This window comes from Canis aureus, chromosome 8, assembly GCF_053574225.1.
Source record: "Canis aureus isolate CA01 chromosome 8, VMU_Caureus_v.1.0, whole genome shotgun sequence".
Lineage (NCBI taxonomy): Eukaryota > Metazoa > Chordata > Mammalia > Carnivora > Canidae > Canis > Canis aureus.
Genome location: NC_135618.1, coordinates 67488248 through 67504407, shown reverse-complemented (window position 1 = coordinate 67504407; position 16160 = coordinate 67488248). Strand labels below are relative to the sequence as shown.

General features: G+C 39.7%; 1 protein-coding gene across 1 annotated transcript in view; it reads left to right on the top strand.

Annotated features, from left to right (window-relative positions):
- Positions 1-9561, top strand: part of KPNA7 (karyopherin subunit alpha 7) — a 37579-nt gene extending 28018 nt beyond the window's left edge. The window contains exons 8-11 of the mRNA XM_077907816.1: positions 339-572; positions 2261-2443; positions 5537-5683; positions 8108-9561. Coding sequence (XP_077763942.1) covers positions 339-572; positions 2261-2443; positions 5537-5683; positions 8108-8221 — 678 coding nt within the window. The 3' untranslated portion in view covers positions 8222-9561. The remainder of the gene's footprint in view (positions 1-338; positions 573-2260; positions 2444-5536; positions 5684-8107) is intronic.
- Positions 9562-16160: the final 6599 nt, after the last annotated feature.

Below are 16160 nucleotides of genomic sequence, written 5' to 3'. Positions count from 1 at the left end.
ATTATTACATTATACACACTGTAATCAATTTAGTGATTTTTCCCAGTATAAGGATACAGAAAGGGCAGCATCATTTCTTAATAAAGGCAACACTTGACCTCTATCTCATGTGAGCTGGAACTATCGAGAGGCTAGCCTAGTACCTGTAAACTATGCAAATGGCTGTGGATGTGCTGAATTAATAAGGATCATGGACTTAATCACTATTCACAGGTTTTCTGAGCACCATCAACATGGCATGACAAATATCTGGGAATGCACAGAGCTTGGTGTGATCATCTCCTTCTGTTATGATACATTTGCAATGCTTGGTTATACTCCTAGCCTTGTTCTTCCAGACCCCCTCTCTCCGCACAATTGGGAACATCGTCACAGGAACGGATTACCAGACCCAGATGGCCATTGACGCGGGCATGCTGAACGTGCTGCCCCAACTCCTGATGCACCCCAAGTCCTCCATCCAGAAGGAGGCAGCTTGGGCCTTGAGCAATGTGGCTGCAGGGCCCTGCCAACACATCCAGCGGCTGATCGCTTGCGGCATGCTGCCTCCCTTGGTGGCTCTGCTAAAAAATGTAAGCGGTGCACTCCGTGTCTGTGACAAAAGGCTATTTTCCAACCGGCTCTGTGTTGAACTCCTCCAGGAATTCAGACACAGGCTAAGAAGCAAATTAATTGAGCTCACAACAGAGCTATGAGACCTTAGTTTCCTAACTCTCCTTGGAAAAGAAGAGGCATCTCATTTTGGCTGACCCATTAAAGATTTAAGAGACTAAACAGGCATTGTTCAATGAAAAGGTGATCCCATGGATCAGATATTCAGAAAAAAATATTGAGCTGGAAAATATTGGTTTATCTTTAGTGTTAAAAGAATGGGCCATCCACTCTACTTGCCAAAAGAGAGGGGTAGGGGAGGTTTGGTTTTGTTTCAGGAGGAAAAACCTATCAGGTTATGGTGATATTAGACACTGAAGAACTGAAAGGCCACTGAAGGTGGCCTTTTCAGTGTAAAAATCACATCAATTAGAGTGGTAATATACACTGAAAAGCCAGATATAAAAGTAGAACTACAATAAAGCTTCCTTCTTCCCCCTGACTCCTACTTGCCTTTCCCAGGACTACTACTATTTGTCAGCATTTCTTTTTGCCATCTTCGAATGGATGTGATAGATGTTTAAATCCTCTACGTGTGAAATGAGCCAGGAGTGGCTCAGTCTTGTCGGGGTGGGGAGGCAAGCGTGGTAGGATGGGGAAGAGAAGCTGCTGGTGGTGAGCCTGCTCTCCAGTTGGATGGTGGTTTCCCAGATGTGTGACCCAAATCAAGGGTTCAATCCATCAGGTATTTCCTATCCTCTGTGTGTCTGTGAGTCTGTACATATTCTAATCAGAACATCCAGTCACGAATCAAGGAGTAATTTTATTTCCAACTGCCTTTTGAATTACAACTGGCTCCAAGCTAGTTATCGTTGTGTCCTTTTTTGTTTGTTCTTTAAGCTGAGGTCACAGTTTTTCCCCAGCCATTAAAGCGGGAATAACTCCTGCCTGGGGATAGAAGGATCTATGGCAGGATGCCTGGGTGGCTCAGTTGTTGAGCATCTGCCTTTGGCTCAGGGCATGATCCTGAGATCTGGGATCGAATCCCACATCAGGTTCCCTGTGGGGAGCCTGTTTCTCCCTCTGCCTGTGTGTCTCTGCCCCCCTGCCCTGTGTCTCTCATAAATAAATCTTAAAAAGAAAAAAAAAGTATCTATGGCAAATTACTCCCATACCTCTGGGTAAACTGTTTCTTGTAAATGCAAGGCAAGGCATACATTGAGTAATGTTTCAATGGCCTTCTTCTGTCACCTCTGGGCTGGCTCAGTCCCTGAGATTACTTCTGTGTGCTCAGCTTTGTAGCTCTGGAGCTTCTTGTCCATAGTTTTCCTGTGACAGAAATACCAGAAATGTTGACCTCTGGGTCACTATAACCTAAAGTTCCAAGCATAATGTCTATTTTTCCCATAAACCTGACCTAAAGAAATGAGTCTACTTCAACTTAGAACCTTTTTTAAGGCCCCATAGGAGTCTGCCTGCCTGCTTCTGGGCTTCTCAAAGATGCTGTCTTCTGCATAAGAACTGGAGGCAGATTGCTGGGGTGTTCTATGTAAATTGCACATACAGTCCTGGCTGTCATTAGCCTACCTAGAAATTGAACTAAGTGTTAGCATCTCTATATTTAATGTCTTCAGGATCTGTAAAGAATGTAAATGTTCTCTTTCTGTAGGGAGAATTTAAAGTCCAGAAAGAGGCTGTTTGGATCGTGGCTAACTTCACAACTGGAGGCACCATAGACCAGTTGATCCACCTTGTCCACTCTGGAGTCCTGGAGCCACTAGTGAATCTGCTTACCATACAAGACACCAAAATTGTTATCATCATCCTTGACGTTATCTCTTTTATCCTCCAGGTGAGCTGTTTGAAGCAGGTTGGTTTTTAAACAGCAGTCTCCAATTTTAAGGCATTTAATTTGGTTCTTAAAACTCACATGTGGATTCTCTTTCTACTCCTTCACCCTTCCTCCTGGCCATGTATCCATCCTATGGGTAACAAAAACAGGACTTGCAAAGAAGGTCCATCTTCATTTTTCAAATGAGTGCCCAGCATTGTTTCAAATGCTCAGGATACAACAGAACAATATTTTTTGTTCTGTTTGAGCTCATATATTAATGGGGAGAGAAACAGACACAGCAGTTCAGAGTTTATCTGGTAAAAGGGCAGTCACTGGTGGCTCAGAGAGGGAGAGAGAATGGTGATCCCTTGTATGTAATTGTCAGCAGAAACTTGTCTCAGGAAGAACATTTATGTAAAACCCTAAGAGAAGTGAAGCAATGAGTCTTGTGGTTATCTGGGGGAAGAGTACTCAAGGATGAGTGGGAGTGAATGCATAGAAGGTGGTAGTCCTGCTCAGAGTACCCAGATCACATAAGGTGTGGGAGCACTTCAGCTTACTCTGAGTGAGATGGAGAAACCAATCAAAAGTTTGAAGCAGGGGAAAGCAGTCTGTGAACCACATGGCTGGCTCTTTTAGAAGGCTAAAACATAAGATGCACTCAAAAGAGCAGCAAGAAGTTACAAGGGTTAGATCTTGAAACTGGCCACAAAGACTTGAATTAGAAATCTAGAAAAGTCTTATTTCTGAAACTCGGTGTTCATAGACCATTTGTGTCAGTTCTATATCACAGCATAATTGATTACTCCCTAGAAGTCTAGAACAAATACTTATTATCTCATATAGTTTCTGGGATTAGAAATCTGGGGGCAGCTTAGCTGGATGGTTCTGGGTCAGCGCCTCTCATGAGGTTCAAGGTGTCAATTGGGGCTGCAGTCTCATCCAAAGGCTTGATGGAAGCTGGAGGATCAGCTTCCAAGTTGGCTCACTCACATGCCTGGAAGGTTATTCTCACTATGTGGACCTCTTCATAGGATCATTTGTGTGTCTTCACATTATGGCAACTGGGTTCTTCTGGAAGAAGTTATCTAGGAAAGCAAGGTGAAAGCCCTAATGGCTTTTATGACCTAGCCTTGGAAATCATTTCAACAACATCCTATTGGTTACAACCCCACTCAACATGGGAGGAAGCTATACAAGGGTAGGGATCATCTGAGGCCATCTTGAAGGCTGGCTATATTCATCTGGTTAAGGTTCTTTTATATGCAACTAACCTGCTTGAAAATTTTCAAAGTAGCACCAGGGGACTCCTTTTAAAAGCTCACTTTAAACATCCTTTTCATGTAACTGTTTTGGAAAGAACTGACCAGAGTCAAGAACAGATTTGAAACAGCACCCAATTAGACACTAAGACTGAGTAAATCACATAGATGAGGAATAGAGACTTGCCACCCATAGAGAAAGTTGGACATAATGATATACCACTTTGTGAAAGCACACTTGTGGGCTGTAGAAATTTAACTTCATCTGTTTCATTTGAACTAAACATTTAGGATTTTTTTCCTTGGGAGAGTCTGGGGAAAACCATATCTGACAGACCAGAGAGAGGCACTGGAATAGCAGCTTAGGAGGACAAGGTCCTCTGGGCAGCAGAGTGAAACTCAAGTTTTTTTGAAATGACTTTGGGGCTGTTTGCTGTGGTGTCAATGTCCAAAATCCTTTCCCAGAGTTCTGACTGCTCTTGATCATCCCACTTTCCCCAGCTTTCTTAGGTTAATCTAGCAGATTGGTCCTGCCTCAGTTTGTTTGCTCAAAGCAAAAAAACAAATAAACAACAAAAAAAAAACCCACCTCATTTTGGACCTGCAGATAGGACTAGAGCGTGTCAAGGTTTAGAGATACAGTGCAAACCCTCATCAGGTAGACAGTGTAGACTAAATAATATTTAACTTGAACCACAGGAGGTTTTCTTATCATTGCACACAAAATAGAGAGCTGAGCCCTTCAGGAGCTGACACCAAAGCCTTTTCTTTATTTCTCTTCACTTCTCCCAAATAGGCTGTTGAGCTAAATTACTCCCCTGTCTCCTAAAATGCCAGCCACACTTATTCCTTCAAATTTTTGTCTTTAAAAAAAAAAAAAAAAACAAAAAAAAAACCAAATCTTTGTCTTTGCCCCTCTTTGCTTTGGGAATACTGTGATTATCCTATGGTTGACCCTGGCACAGCACTCTTTATCAAGAACATGTGTTATTTTCCAAGCCTTTTATGTACATCTTCTTTAACTTAAACAACTGATCATTTACTATATTATGCTTTCTGTACTGTAACAATTATTTACCTGTCTGCCCCAATAACATGATCTTAAAATCTTAAAATCACATCTTCATAAGGTTTTGTAGGCCTTGCCCATAGTAGATGTAAATGTTTGAATGAATAAACAGCTCTAAATGATAAATCCAATGATCAGCATTGGATTAAATCCACTCATGTTACTTGTTTCCAGGGAATTTGGTTATTTCCCATGATGTTATTAAGGGTCTCCTTCATCTTACTTCTCAAAGCTTTCCAGAGGGGGTATGGCCAGAACACCTACATTTAAATAACATTACTTGAACTCTTTTAAACTTTAAATTTTAAACAATTTCCATTAATTAGAAAGGGGATATCTATTAAACAGTAGTAGCAATGTATTTATGGAGGGCAGTATACTTGACAAAAGTTGTATTTTGTGCAATTAATATAAATCTGTGTACTATAAACATCAACATCTAAAAGAGGAGGAAAATCCTGATTGTTTTTTTCTTTTGAGACAGAGAGAGAGACAAGAGAGTTGGTGAGGGGGAGAGGGAGAGAGAAATCTCAAGTAGACTCCATGCCCAGCATGGAGACCAATGTAGGGCTTGATCTTACAACCCTGAGCCAAAATCCAGAGCTGGATGCTTAACTGACTGAGCCACCCAGGTACCCCTGATCCTGCAATCTTAATTAGGGAAAAGTAAAACTGTGGCTGTCCATTCTGGAATGGGAGCCTTTGGTCTGATTCCACAGTGGTAAAGCTCTACCTCCAAAGGGCTTTTGTCCAGTCTTACTTTTTCTTATATACCCACAGGCAGCAGAGAAGCTTTCAGAGAAGGAAAATCTGTGTCTTCTGATAGAAGAAATTGGTGGCATTGATAAAATTGAGGCTTTGCAACTTCATGAGAATCCTCAGGTTGCCCTGACTGCTTTGAACATTATCGAGAACCATTTTTGTGAGGTAAGTGATTTCAGAGTGGAAAGGAGTACCCATACCTCCTGGCAGGCCACCTTAGCGGGTGATTCACTGGGCAGGTGCCCATACTGCTCCTGTGAGGTGGGTGACAAGATGGACGGGTGGGCTTCTTTCATGACTTAGCTCTGAGTTTCTCCCCATCCATGTTGAATGGTCTATCTCTGAGTGACAGCTCCCTGGCTCCTGGAAACCATTCTAGTCCCATAAAAGCTTGTCTTCCTGCCTCTGGTTTAGAACTTTGTTTTTTTGTTTGTTTGTTTGTTTTTTGTTTTTTTTCTGTTTTTTGTTTGTTTGTTTGTTTTTGGTTTTGGTTTGGTTTTGTTTTCCCCTGCTTGCCTCTTTTGATGTGGAGGGATGGAGGAAGGGAGGTGATATGATGCTGAAGTGATTTTTTTTTTTTTGAGAAACACAAACAACTAAGGCAGGTCTAGTTTTCAAAACATTTTGCTACTTACTGCATTTTGTCTCTTTCCAGAATATGGGGTTTGGGATAAACTGTACACAGGGCTTCTAACTTTTCTGCAGGAGCAGGGAATAATGATCAGACAGCACTAGCCACTCCTTCGAAACATTTTTTTATTGTAATAAAATATGCAACATAAAAATTTACCATTTTAACCATTTTTGAGTGTACGGTTCAGGGTCACTGACTACCTTCACATTGCTATGTAGCCATCACCAGTATCATCTCTAGAAATTTCCCATCTTTGCAAAATGAAGCTCTGTCCCCATTAAACATTAGTTTCCCATCTTTCCTCTCCCCACAGCCCATGGCAACCACCATTTAACTTTCTTTGTGAATCTGATTATCTCAGTACATCGTATAGGTAGACTTCTACAGTGTTTGTTCTTTTGTGCCTGTTTTGTTTTACTCAGCAGAATCCCTGCAAGGGTCGTCCATGTTGTTGCAGGTGCCAGAATTTCCTTTATATTTTAGGCTGAGTAATATTCCATTGTGTGGATAGACTACATTTTGTTTATCCATCCATTTTAGATATTCATTTGGACTATCCTGACTCTTGTGAATAATGTTGCTATGAATATGGGAGTACAAATATCTGTTCGAATTCCTGCTTTCAGTTCTTTTGGGGGTCTATACAGAAGTGGAATTGTTGGGTAATTCTATTTTTAATTTTTGAGGAACCACTATCCTGTTATTCATAGGAAATGCACTGTTTTACATTCTCCCCAGCAATGCATGAAGGTTCTCATTTTTCAACATCCTTGCCGATACTTGTTATCTGTTTGATCATAGTCATCCTAATGGGTGCAAAGTGGTATCTCACTGTAGTTTTGAGTTGCATATGCATTAGATATTTTCCATATGAAGAAGATGAGCTCAAAGTTCTTCAGTGGCCAGGGGGCTGGTGGTTTATAGTGAATGACATTCCATTAGGCATCAAATTCGAATCCACAAAATCTTGAGCCATACAACAAATATGACTGGGTTGATGTCTGCCTTCAGTTAGATGAACCAATACTGGTTTGGGACAAAGAGGATGCTCTCAAAGCAGAGAGGACCCAGAATAGTAATCAGCATTTTCTGGGTTAAGGAATTAGGAAACCCATCTCTTAAAGGAGGTTCAGATCTCTAGGACTCATCCAAGGGCTCCAGGCTTAAAGACTTTGGATTTATTTTTTTATTTTTTTTTTATTTTTTTTTTTTTAAGACTTTGGATTTAGAAGTAACAGCTACATACACTGTGTCCTTACTGGCTGTAAGGGCACTGTTCTGTGTATCAAAACTGTACTTAAAAATAAGCCAGACACAAGAGCACAAATACTGTATGATTTCACTTATATCAGGGACCTAGAAGAGTCAAACTCAGACAGACATACAGTAGACATACAGTGGGTGCCAGGGCGCCTGGGTAGCTCAGATGGTTAAGCATCTGCCGTTGGCTCAGGTCATGATATCTGGGTCTTGGGATCGAGCCCCACATCAGGCTTCTGGCTCTCCTCCTCTCTCTCTCTCTCTGCCTGTCCCTCTGCTCATGTTCTCATTCTCTCTCTCTGTCTCAAATTAATAAATATTTATTTTAAAAAATGTGTGCCAGGAGCTGCAGTAGAGAAGGAAATAGATAGTTAGTGTTTAATAGGTACAGAGCTTCAGTTTGAAATGACAAAGTTCTGGAGATGAATGGGAGAGGGTACACAGCAATGTGAATATACTTAATGCTACCAAACAAATGGTTAAAGACGGTGAATTTTATGGTATGTATGTTTTACCACACACATAAACTGCATTTAAGTTCCAACCTGAGAGATATTTCAATGCTTCTTTCCTCTGAGGGAGATGAGGCAAATTTAGAGCAAATTGCTAATCCACAGAAGATGTTAAGGAGTCAACTGTGTGGCAGTAATGTGCTGAGAGCCTGCAGGTATAATAGTGTCTCTTCTTCCCTGAAGGGAGAAGAAAGTGGTGCAATATTACCAGCCCTGGACCAAGATAATGAATTCTTAAACCGCTTAACAAAAAAACACCAAGGCCCCACGACTTCTAAACAAAGGACCAAACCCTAATGGGTAACTTCTTTGAGAACCTTCTATGAATTGGCTTGGCATGGGTATAAAGCTTTTTAAACTAGATGTTAATAAAATTTTCAACACATTCACCTCCATCTATCAAAAATGCTGTTAAACCACTTGCATTTAAAAGTCATGTGGAATTCATCTTCTAAGAATATATAGTTTAGTGATTACCTTTAAGGATCTTAAAGGAAGACACTGAAAACAATAGAATAGTCTTATAGCTATCTAGACAAATTTCCACTTGTAGGCTAGGTTTAACCAGTAATTCTTCTATTTCTTTACCATTTCCTTTTCATTGTCATGGAACACCTGTTAATACAGAACATTCTTCAGGGAAAGCTGTGTGGACAATGATCAAGAGGAGAATAAGGGTAGGATGGGAAGGACCTAGGAACACAATAGTAGGCAGTGTTATGATGGATGTGGGATACACTTTAAGGAGGATTGGACTTGATCTGCATTATTTGAGTGTAGAGATGGATCAAGTTCTATTGTGGCTCTGAAGCATCACACCAAAATGTCATGCCCAAAGCAGGTCTTCATTGGTACTTGATAACTGAAGAAGAAAGATGTATGGGAGTCCATCTAAAATACTGCTGGAAAACTATTCATGTTCTCACAAACATCTCATTTAGTGGGGAGGACAAATCTACAACTTAGTGGACATTAGATCTTCTGATAACTATCCTCATCAACTTTTGGGGTGACTATGCTTGCTGCTGAGAGCTGTTGGTGGGATGGGATCCTCAGTGTTTTGCTCTCCTACATGGAAATGGAGGGGACCCAGGAAACTCCTTTTCAATTCCCTCTTTCGTTCATTAGCTCAGGACATCCTAGCTTGGTACATCTCTGACCAAGCAGAATCCCACCCTACAAGGACTTTGAATCTTAGACCCAGGAATTGAGCATAGAAGAAACAAATAGTGGGCAAGTGTTCATTTACTCCAGTGGCAGGACTTCATGCTCAGTGGAGAGGATGCTCTCAGTGGTTACCCTCTTCCTGCTTCTCCAAGTCCTCCCTTTGGTCCTGTCTGCTCTCCCATACTCCTTATTAAAAAATATTCATCCATTTATTTATTAGATAGTGAGCAATGGGAGGAGGAGAGGGAGAAGGACAAGCAGACTCTGGGCTGAGTGCAGAGCCTGATGTAGGGCTCAATCCCACCACCCTTATATCACAACATGAGTGGAAATCTAGAGCCACTCACTCAGTTGACTGAGACACCAAGGTGCCCCTCTTCTCCTATGCTCTTACAACAGATTCCCTTTTTGTTTAAATAACCAGAATTACTTTCTGTTGCTTGCAGCTAAAGAATCTTAACTGATATACATGGGGTGAAAAATTAAACTGTAACTAGTTATTATTTAAATCCAAAAGATCTCATTGTATAAAGTTTGAACTTTAAGTTAAAAGCACAAGTAAAAGAATGTAACAAATTGTATATATTACCATATAGTATATATAATAATTATTAGGTATTATTTGTATATTTCTTAAAATTAAAAACAAAACTAAGAACGGGAAAAATGATTCTACCATTCCATCACAACTATTCTGGATTGATTATTTTTAAGTAATCAATGCCCCATGTGAAGTTTAAACTCATGACCCCTGAGTCTCATGAGGACTGAGCCAGCCAGGTGCCCCATCAACACCACTATTTTTATGTTTGTGTTTTCCCTTCTAGTTTGAGTCCACATATACCTTTTTTTTTCTTTTATCTGACTAAGATCTGATTCTTTTTCAACATTTTAAAATGCCACCATTGGTTGGTCTCTATTAGAAGACTGAAGTTGAGGGGAAGGTAGAAGGTGAGGTGGTTTACAAAAATACCCTGAGGGAAAAAGTTTGAAATCCTGTTAAGGTTAGTCATTCTTGCTCAAATGGTCTGACCTTGTTGGCTCAAAATACTTATTAGCCTCTTTTCTCCCCTCCAAGTCAATTTATTTTTTTTAAATAAAATTGCATAACAAAGGAGCATTTGTAGTTTAGGAATACTGATACCAATTTGTCCAGTGAGGATTGTTTTTTGTTTTTTTGTTTTTTAAAGGAACTATCTGCCTATCCTACATGGCTTAGGTGCAAAGAGTTGGTGTTAGTCACCTTCTGGCTGGGTGCCCATGTGCTTGGACTCAGTGTGTTGGGATGACTGGCAGAGCAACAGAAAGAAGGAAGGAATAATAACTGGCCCTATGTCAGCTGTAGGATGTAAAAGCTGAATTGGAACAACTGACTCTGGCATTTACTTCAATTTTGTCATGTACTATAGAAGAAATGCATTCTCCTGTCTATCCTACAATCCATAATTTACCTGCTGTCTATTTTCCTGAAACATGGAGTGACCATGTTTAATGATAATAGCACATGATATTTTAGGCATAGTAGCAAAAATAGCCAGACCTAGAGTTGTGGGCTTTGGTTTTGGTCCTGGCTCTTGTTCTAAATAGCTGAAGCCTAGACAAGTTCTATAATTTATATACTTAATGCTTCATCTGTCAATTCTTTTCATTCCTTTGGGCTTTCAGTTTTCATCTGCAATATAGGGAGGTTGGGTTTGATAAATTAATAATTATATAATGTTTTCATATATTTTCTTATGTGTGATTCATAACCTTGAAAAGTTAAGTGTGGCAAAAATGGTTATCAATCTCCAATGAAAGGAAGTGGAGCTCATAAGGTTATTCAACATGTCCTGCATTTTTTAGTAAGTGGCAGAGCAGAGACTCAATACAACAAACCCTGATGTACCAGTTATCTACTATATAACGAATTTCCCTAAAATTTAATAGCTTAAAAAGAAACCTTATTACTGCACGCATTTTTTGTGGGTCAAGGATCTGGAGACAGCTTGGCTGGTAGTTCTGGCTCAAAGTCTCATGAGATTGTATTCAAGCTTCTGCTAGAACCGCATTTTCATCTGAAGGCTTAACTAGGAAAGGATGTGCTTCAAAATTCACTTACGTGGTAGGTAGTGGGCTTCAGTTTGTCCACGGCTGTTGGCTGGAGACTTCAGTTCTGTATCACAAGGGCCTCTCCATAGACTACCTGAATCTCCTGACCATAGGATAGCTAGATTCTCCCAGAGTAAGTGATCTAAGAGTGTGTGCATGGGAAAGAAATGCTTAAAAGACAGAAGCCACAAGGCTTTATAATTTATTTTTTTTTTAATTTTAATTTAATTTAATTTTATTTTATTTATGATAGTCACACAAAGAGAGAGAGAGAGAGAGGCAGAGACACAGGCATAGGGAGAAGCAGGCTCCATGCACCGGGAGCCCGATGTGGGGATTCGATCCTGGGTCTCCAGGATCACGCCCTGGGCCAAAGGCAGGCGCCAAACCGCTGCGCCACTCAGGGATCCCAAGGCTTTATAATTTAACTCAGAAGTGATATACTATCGTATCCACCATATTCTATTAGTTATACAGACTAACCCTGGTAGAATGTGGGAGGGGCTACACATGAATGTGAAGAGTAGGGCAGCCTGGGTGGCTCAGCGGTTTAGCGCCGCCTTCCGGCCAGGGTGTGATCTTGGAGACCCGGAATTGAGTCCCACGTCGGGCTCCCTGCATGGAGCCTGCTTCTCCCTCTGCCTGGGTCTCTGCTTCTCTCTCTCTCTCTCTCTCTCTCTCTCTCTCTCATGAATACATAAAATCTTAAAAAAAAAAACAAAACAAAAAAAAAACGTGAAGCATAGGAGAGAGGGATTATTGGGAGCTACCTTGGAGGCTGACTACCCTACTCTGCCACTCTACCATGTGTTCACGTTTTAAAAGACACCATTAAGATGATAGCCTAGGGTCAGTGAAGTCTTAGAGAAAGAAAAGATAAAGAACCAAATGGAAATTTTAGAACTAAAAAATATAATGAAATTAATAGTTTACTAGATGGGGAGACCTAGGTGGCTCAGCAGTTGAGTGTCTGCCTTTGGCTCAGGGTGTGATTCATGAGCCTTGGGATCAATTCTCACATCCGCCTCCCTGCAGGGAGCCTGCTTCTCCCTCTGCCTATGTCTCTGCCTCTCTCTCTGTGTCTCTCATTAATTAAAAAAAAGTTTATTAGATGGACTCAACACCAGAATGGAGCAGAAAGGAAAGAATCAATGAACTCAAACATAGAACAACAGAAGCAATTAAACTTCTAGATCAACTACCAACCTACAGGAAATACAGAAGACAGAGAAAAATGTTAAACTACACCTCAGAGATGCAATCAGCAAAATCCAGACTGTAAGAAACTCTGCAAGATCATTCCATAAATAAATTCCAATGGAAAAATTGCACGAGGGGGGCAGCCTGGGTGGCTCAGAGGTTTAGCACTGCCTTCCGCCCAGGGCATGATCCTGGAGACCCGGGACTGAGTCCCATGTCGGGCTCCCTGCATGGAGCCTGCTTCTCCCTTTGCCTGTGTCTCTGCCCCTCTCTCTCTTTTTGTGTGTCTCTCATGAATAAATAAACAAATCTTTAAAAAAAACTGAAAAAAAAAACAAAAAATTACACGAGGGAAACTTACAGACTTAAAAGACTATTGACCAGCCAGAATGTGTGGATTATTAGTTCTATTCCAATTGTTAACAAACATAAAAAATAAGATAACCTATGAGCTCCACTTTCTTTCATTAGACATTGATGTCATTTTTGATACACTTAACATCCAAGGTTATGAATCACACGTAAGACAACTGGAAACTTGAACATTGAATGGAGGTTTGATATTAAAGAAGCGTTAATTCTCTTAGGTTGAACAATCCTGTTAAGGTTATGTTTATTAAAAAGTCCTTATCTTCAGAGGTATATACTGAACAATTACAGATGGAATGATGTTTGAAATTTGTTTCAAAGTAACATGGGATAAGGGAAGTGAAAGAGGTAGAGCTATATAGGGTAGAACCAGCAATGTGATAATGGCTAGTGGGGCCAGTGATAGGACCATGGGGGATGGGTATTACACTATTCTGGTTTTTTCCCTGTGAACATAGGAATTTCCCAAAAATTAAAAAATTTTTTTTTTTAATTTTTTAAAAGCCATTATATCCTTTTACTCCACAAAGCTGATCATCTGACCCTTCCATACCCTGGTAGTAAACTGGAAATTTGTTTCTTGAATTGGATAAAAAAGGTCTCTGTATTAGAATACATTGGGCAAGGTTAAAAACAGATTCATGCTGAATGCAGGGGGATTAAGTAAATTGCTTAGGGAATAATGAGCCCCCACTTACCCCACACGCCACTGGGTAAATGGAATGTAGGTGTATATCTTCTACACAGGAGCCTAGAAGATTTTTCTCTGGGAAATTTTACCTTCCCAAGGGGAAAGACCTAAAGACACTGACATTGTGACTTCCACAAGGAAACAACCCAGCTAGGTTACCCCAGGATCCTGCTACTTCTGATCAGCTTTTTAGTACCTCACTTAAATAAATAGGTAAAAAAACCACCAGATATTTGAGGAAGCTTTCTGACATAATGTAGACAAAAACAAATAGTGCTGGTAGGGATTTGAAAGAAAAGCCATGCAAAGGAAAAAAAATTAACAACAAAAAAATCCTAGTATACTCAAGGGATAAACTATTGCTTCCATGAAGTAAAAATAAGGTGCTATTTTAAAAAATTGAAGATCAGGGATCCCTGGGTGGCGCAGCGGTTTGGCGCCTGCCTTTGGCCCAGGGCGCGATCCTGGAGACCCGGGATCGAATCCCACGTCAGGCTCCCGGTGCATGGAGCCTGCTTCTCCCTCTGCCTGTGTCTCTGCCTCATTCTCACTCTCTCTCTCTGTGACTATCACAAATAAATAAAAATTAAAAAAAAATATTTAAAAAATTGAAGATCAAAAAGGACTCTGGGAAATTAAAATGATAGTAGAAATGAACAACTCAACAGTAGGGTTGGAAGATGAAGTTGAGGAAATCTCCCATACAGTAGAGCAAAGTGACACAGATAAAAGTATAGAAAATATAAGTTATATTAATCTTGATGTCTAGGAGATCCAAAATCTGAATAGAGGGATTCCAGAAGTAGAGAATGGAAAAAACAAAGGCTAGAAAATTATCAGAGAAATAATTTAAGAGTATTTTCCACAGCAGAAGTAAACATTTCCAAATTTAAAGGTTCAAGGGAGTAGCTCAGAAAAATGGATTAAAATTAACCTATGTGGTGGGAGTGAATGGGTGACGGGCACTGGGTGTTATTCTGTATGTTAGTAAATTGAACACCAATAAAAAAATAAAATAAAAAAAAAAAAAAATTAACCTATGTGAAAGCATGTCATTGTAAAATTTCAAAACTCTAGTAAAAAAAATCCTACAAATTTCCAGAGTAAAAACAAGTCATGCACAGAAGGTCAAGAATCAGAATGCATTTCTTCTTACCCATCTAGTTAAGAAATCTTTTATCTCCATAGAGCACCCAGTCAGCTAATCTATTCATGGGAGCATCCTAATGGGAACACATAGATGTGTGTATACAAGAAATATGAACCAACTGTCCAGAAAAATTAACCTAGACTCCCATTCTTAAGTATGCATGATCAGGCACAAGAAGAAAACCAGCATGATAAAAGATAAAGGCCAAGGTGAATGAAACAAATGTCCCCAGGAGAAACAAATATAGAGAAGCTAGGTAAATTACTATATTTTTAACAGGTTTGAGAAAATAGGACTGCAGGCATTAAACCAGAAGATTCTATGGAACAGGAACCACCTCAGATTAAATAATTATCAGGACAAAATTCAAGGGAAGGGTTGAAGATGAATGTAAGGAAAGATTTCAGGCTATAGACCAGAAAGAAATGGAGATGAAAAAGTTGAGAGAGAAAAATGAGAGAGAATTAATTCAGGAGCCTGCCATATGAATAGCTGGAGTTCCAAAAAAAATTTAAAAATTAAAAAATTGAATGAGAAAACACAGGGAAGGACATTATCAAAGAAATAATAAAAGAAAACTTATCAATTGAAGGAATCTCGGGTGCCTGGGTGGCTCAGTCATTTAATCCTCTGCCTTCAGCTCAGGTCATGATCCCAGAGTCCTGGGATTGAGTCCTGCATTGGACTCCCTCCTCAATGGGGAGTCTGTTCCTCCCTCTACTCCTCCCCTCTTGCTCATGATTTCTCTTATGTATTCTCTCTCAAATCTTAAAAAAAAAAAAAACAGAATTGAAGGACTCACTTGGAATGCCAAGATAAATAAATGAGAAAAAGATGATAATCTACATTCAATGTTGTGAAATTTCAGAACACCAAGAATAAATAGAAGATCCAAAAAATTTCCAGAGAGAAACAATGTTATGTACAGAAGAGCAAATAAGACTAACATCAGATTTCTCTCTGGGGACACTGAATGGTAGAATATAATGGAACAAAACCTTGAAAATTCTGAGGGAAAATTACAACTGAGAATTCTATAGTCATATAAGGCACAATGGTATTTTCAGATATAAATTCAGGAGGGTTATACATTCTAAATACTTTCTAGGTAAGCTGCTTGAGAATGTACACCATCAAAAAAGAATGAAAACAACTCACTCCACCCTCCACCATCACCAAAAAGAAAAACATAAGATACAAGAAATAACAGAACCAACTCAGAAGTCCATTGAAAAGTAATCCCAGGATAACAGTTGTACAGTGAAGCTGGAAAGCTATTTGTTCCTTATTAGAACAGCAAGGCAGCTCCAGATAGAATGTTTTCAACAAGAGGAATGAGATAGACCTGAGTAACAGAATGACTAAGAAGCCAGGTCATGTTAATGACGTGATGAAGAAAACCTAAATCTCTTCCATCAATAAGAAGAAAGTAAGGCAATTAGAAATAACAGGTAAAAAATTATGTAAGAAACTCATGGCTAAACAGGAAACAAACCAAAATGTGGTAGGATTTTAATTTTGATTCTGCAACAACCAACTCAGGGAACCAGCAGACAAAACAGGAAAGT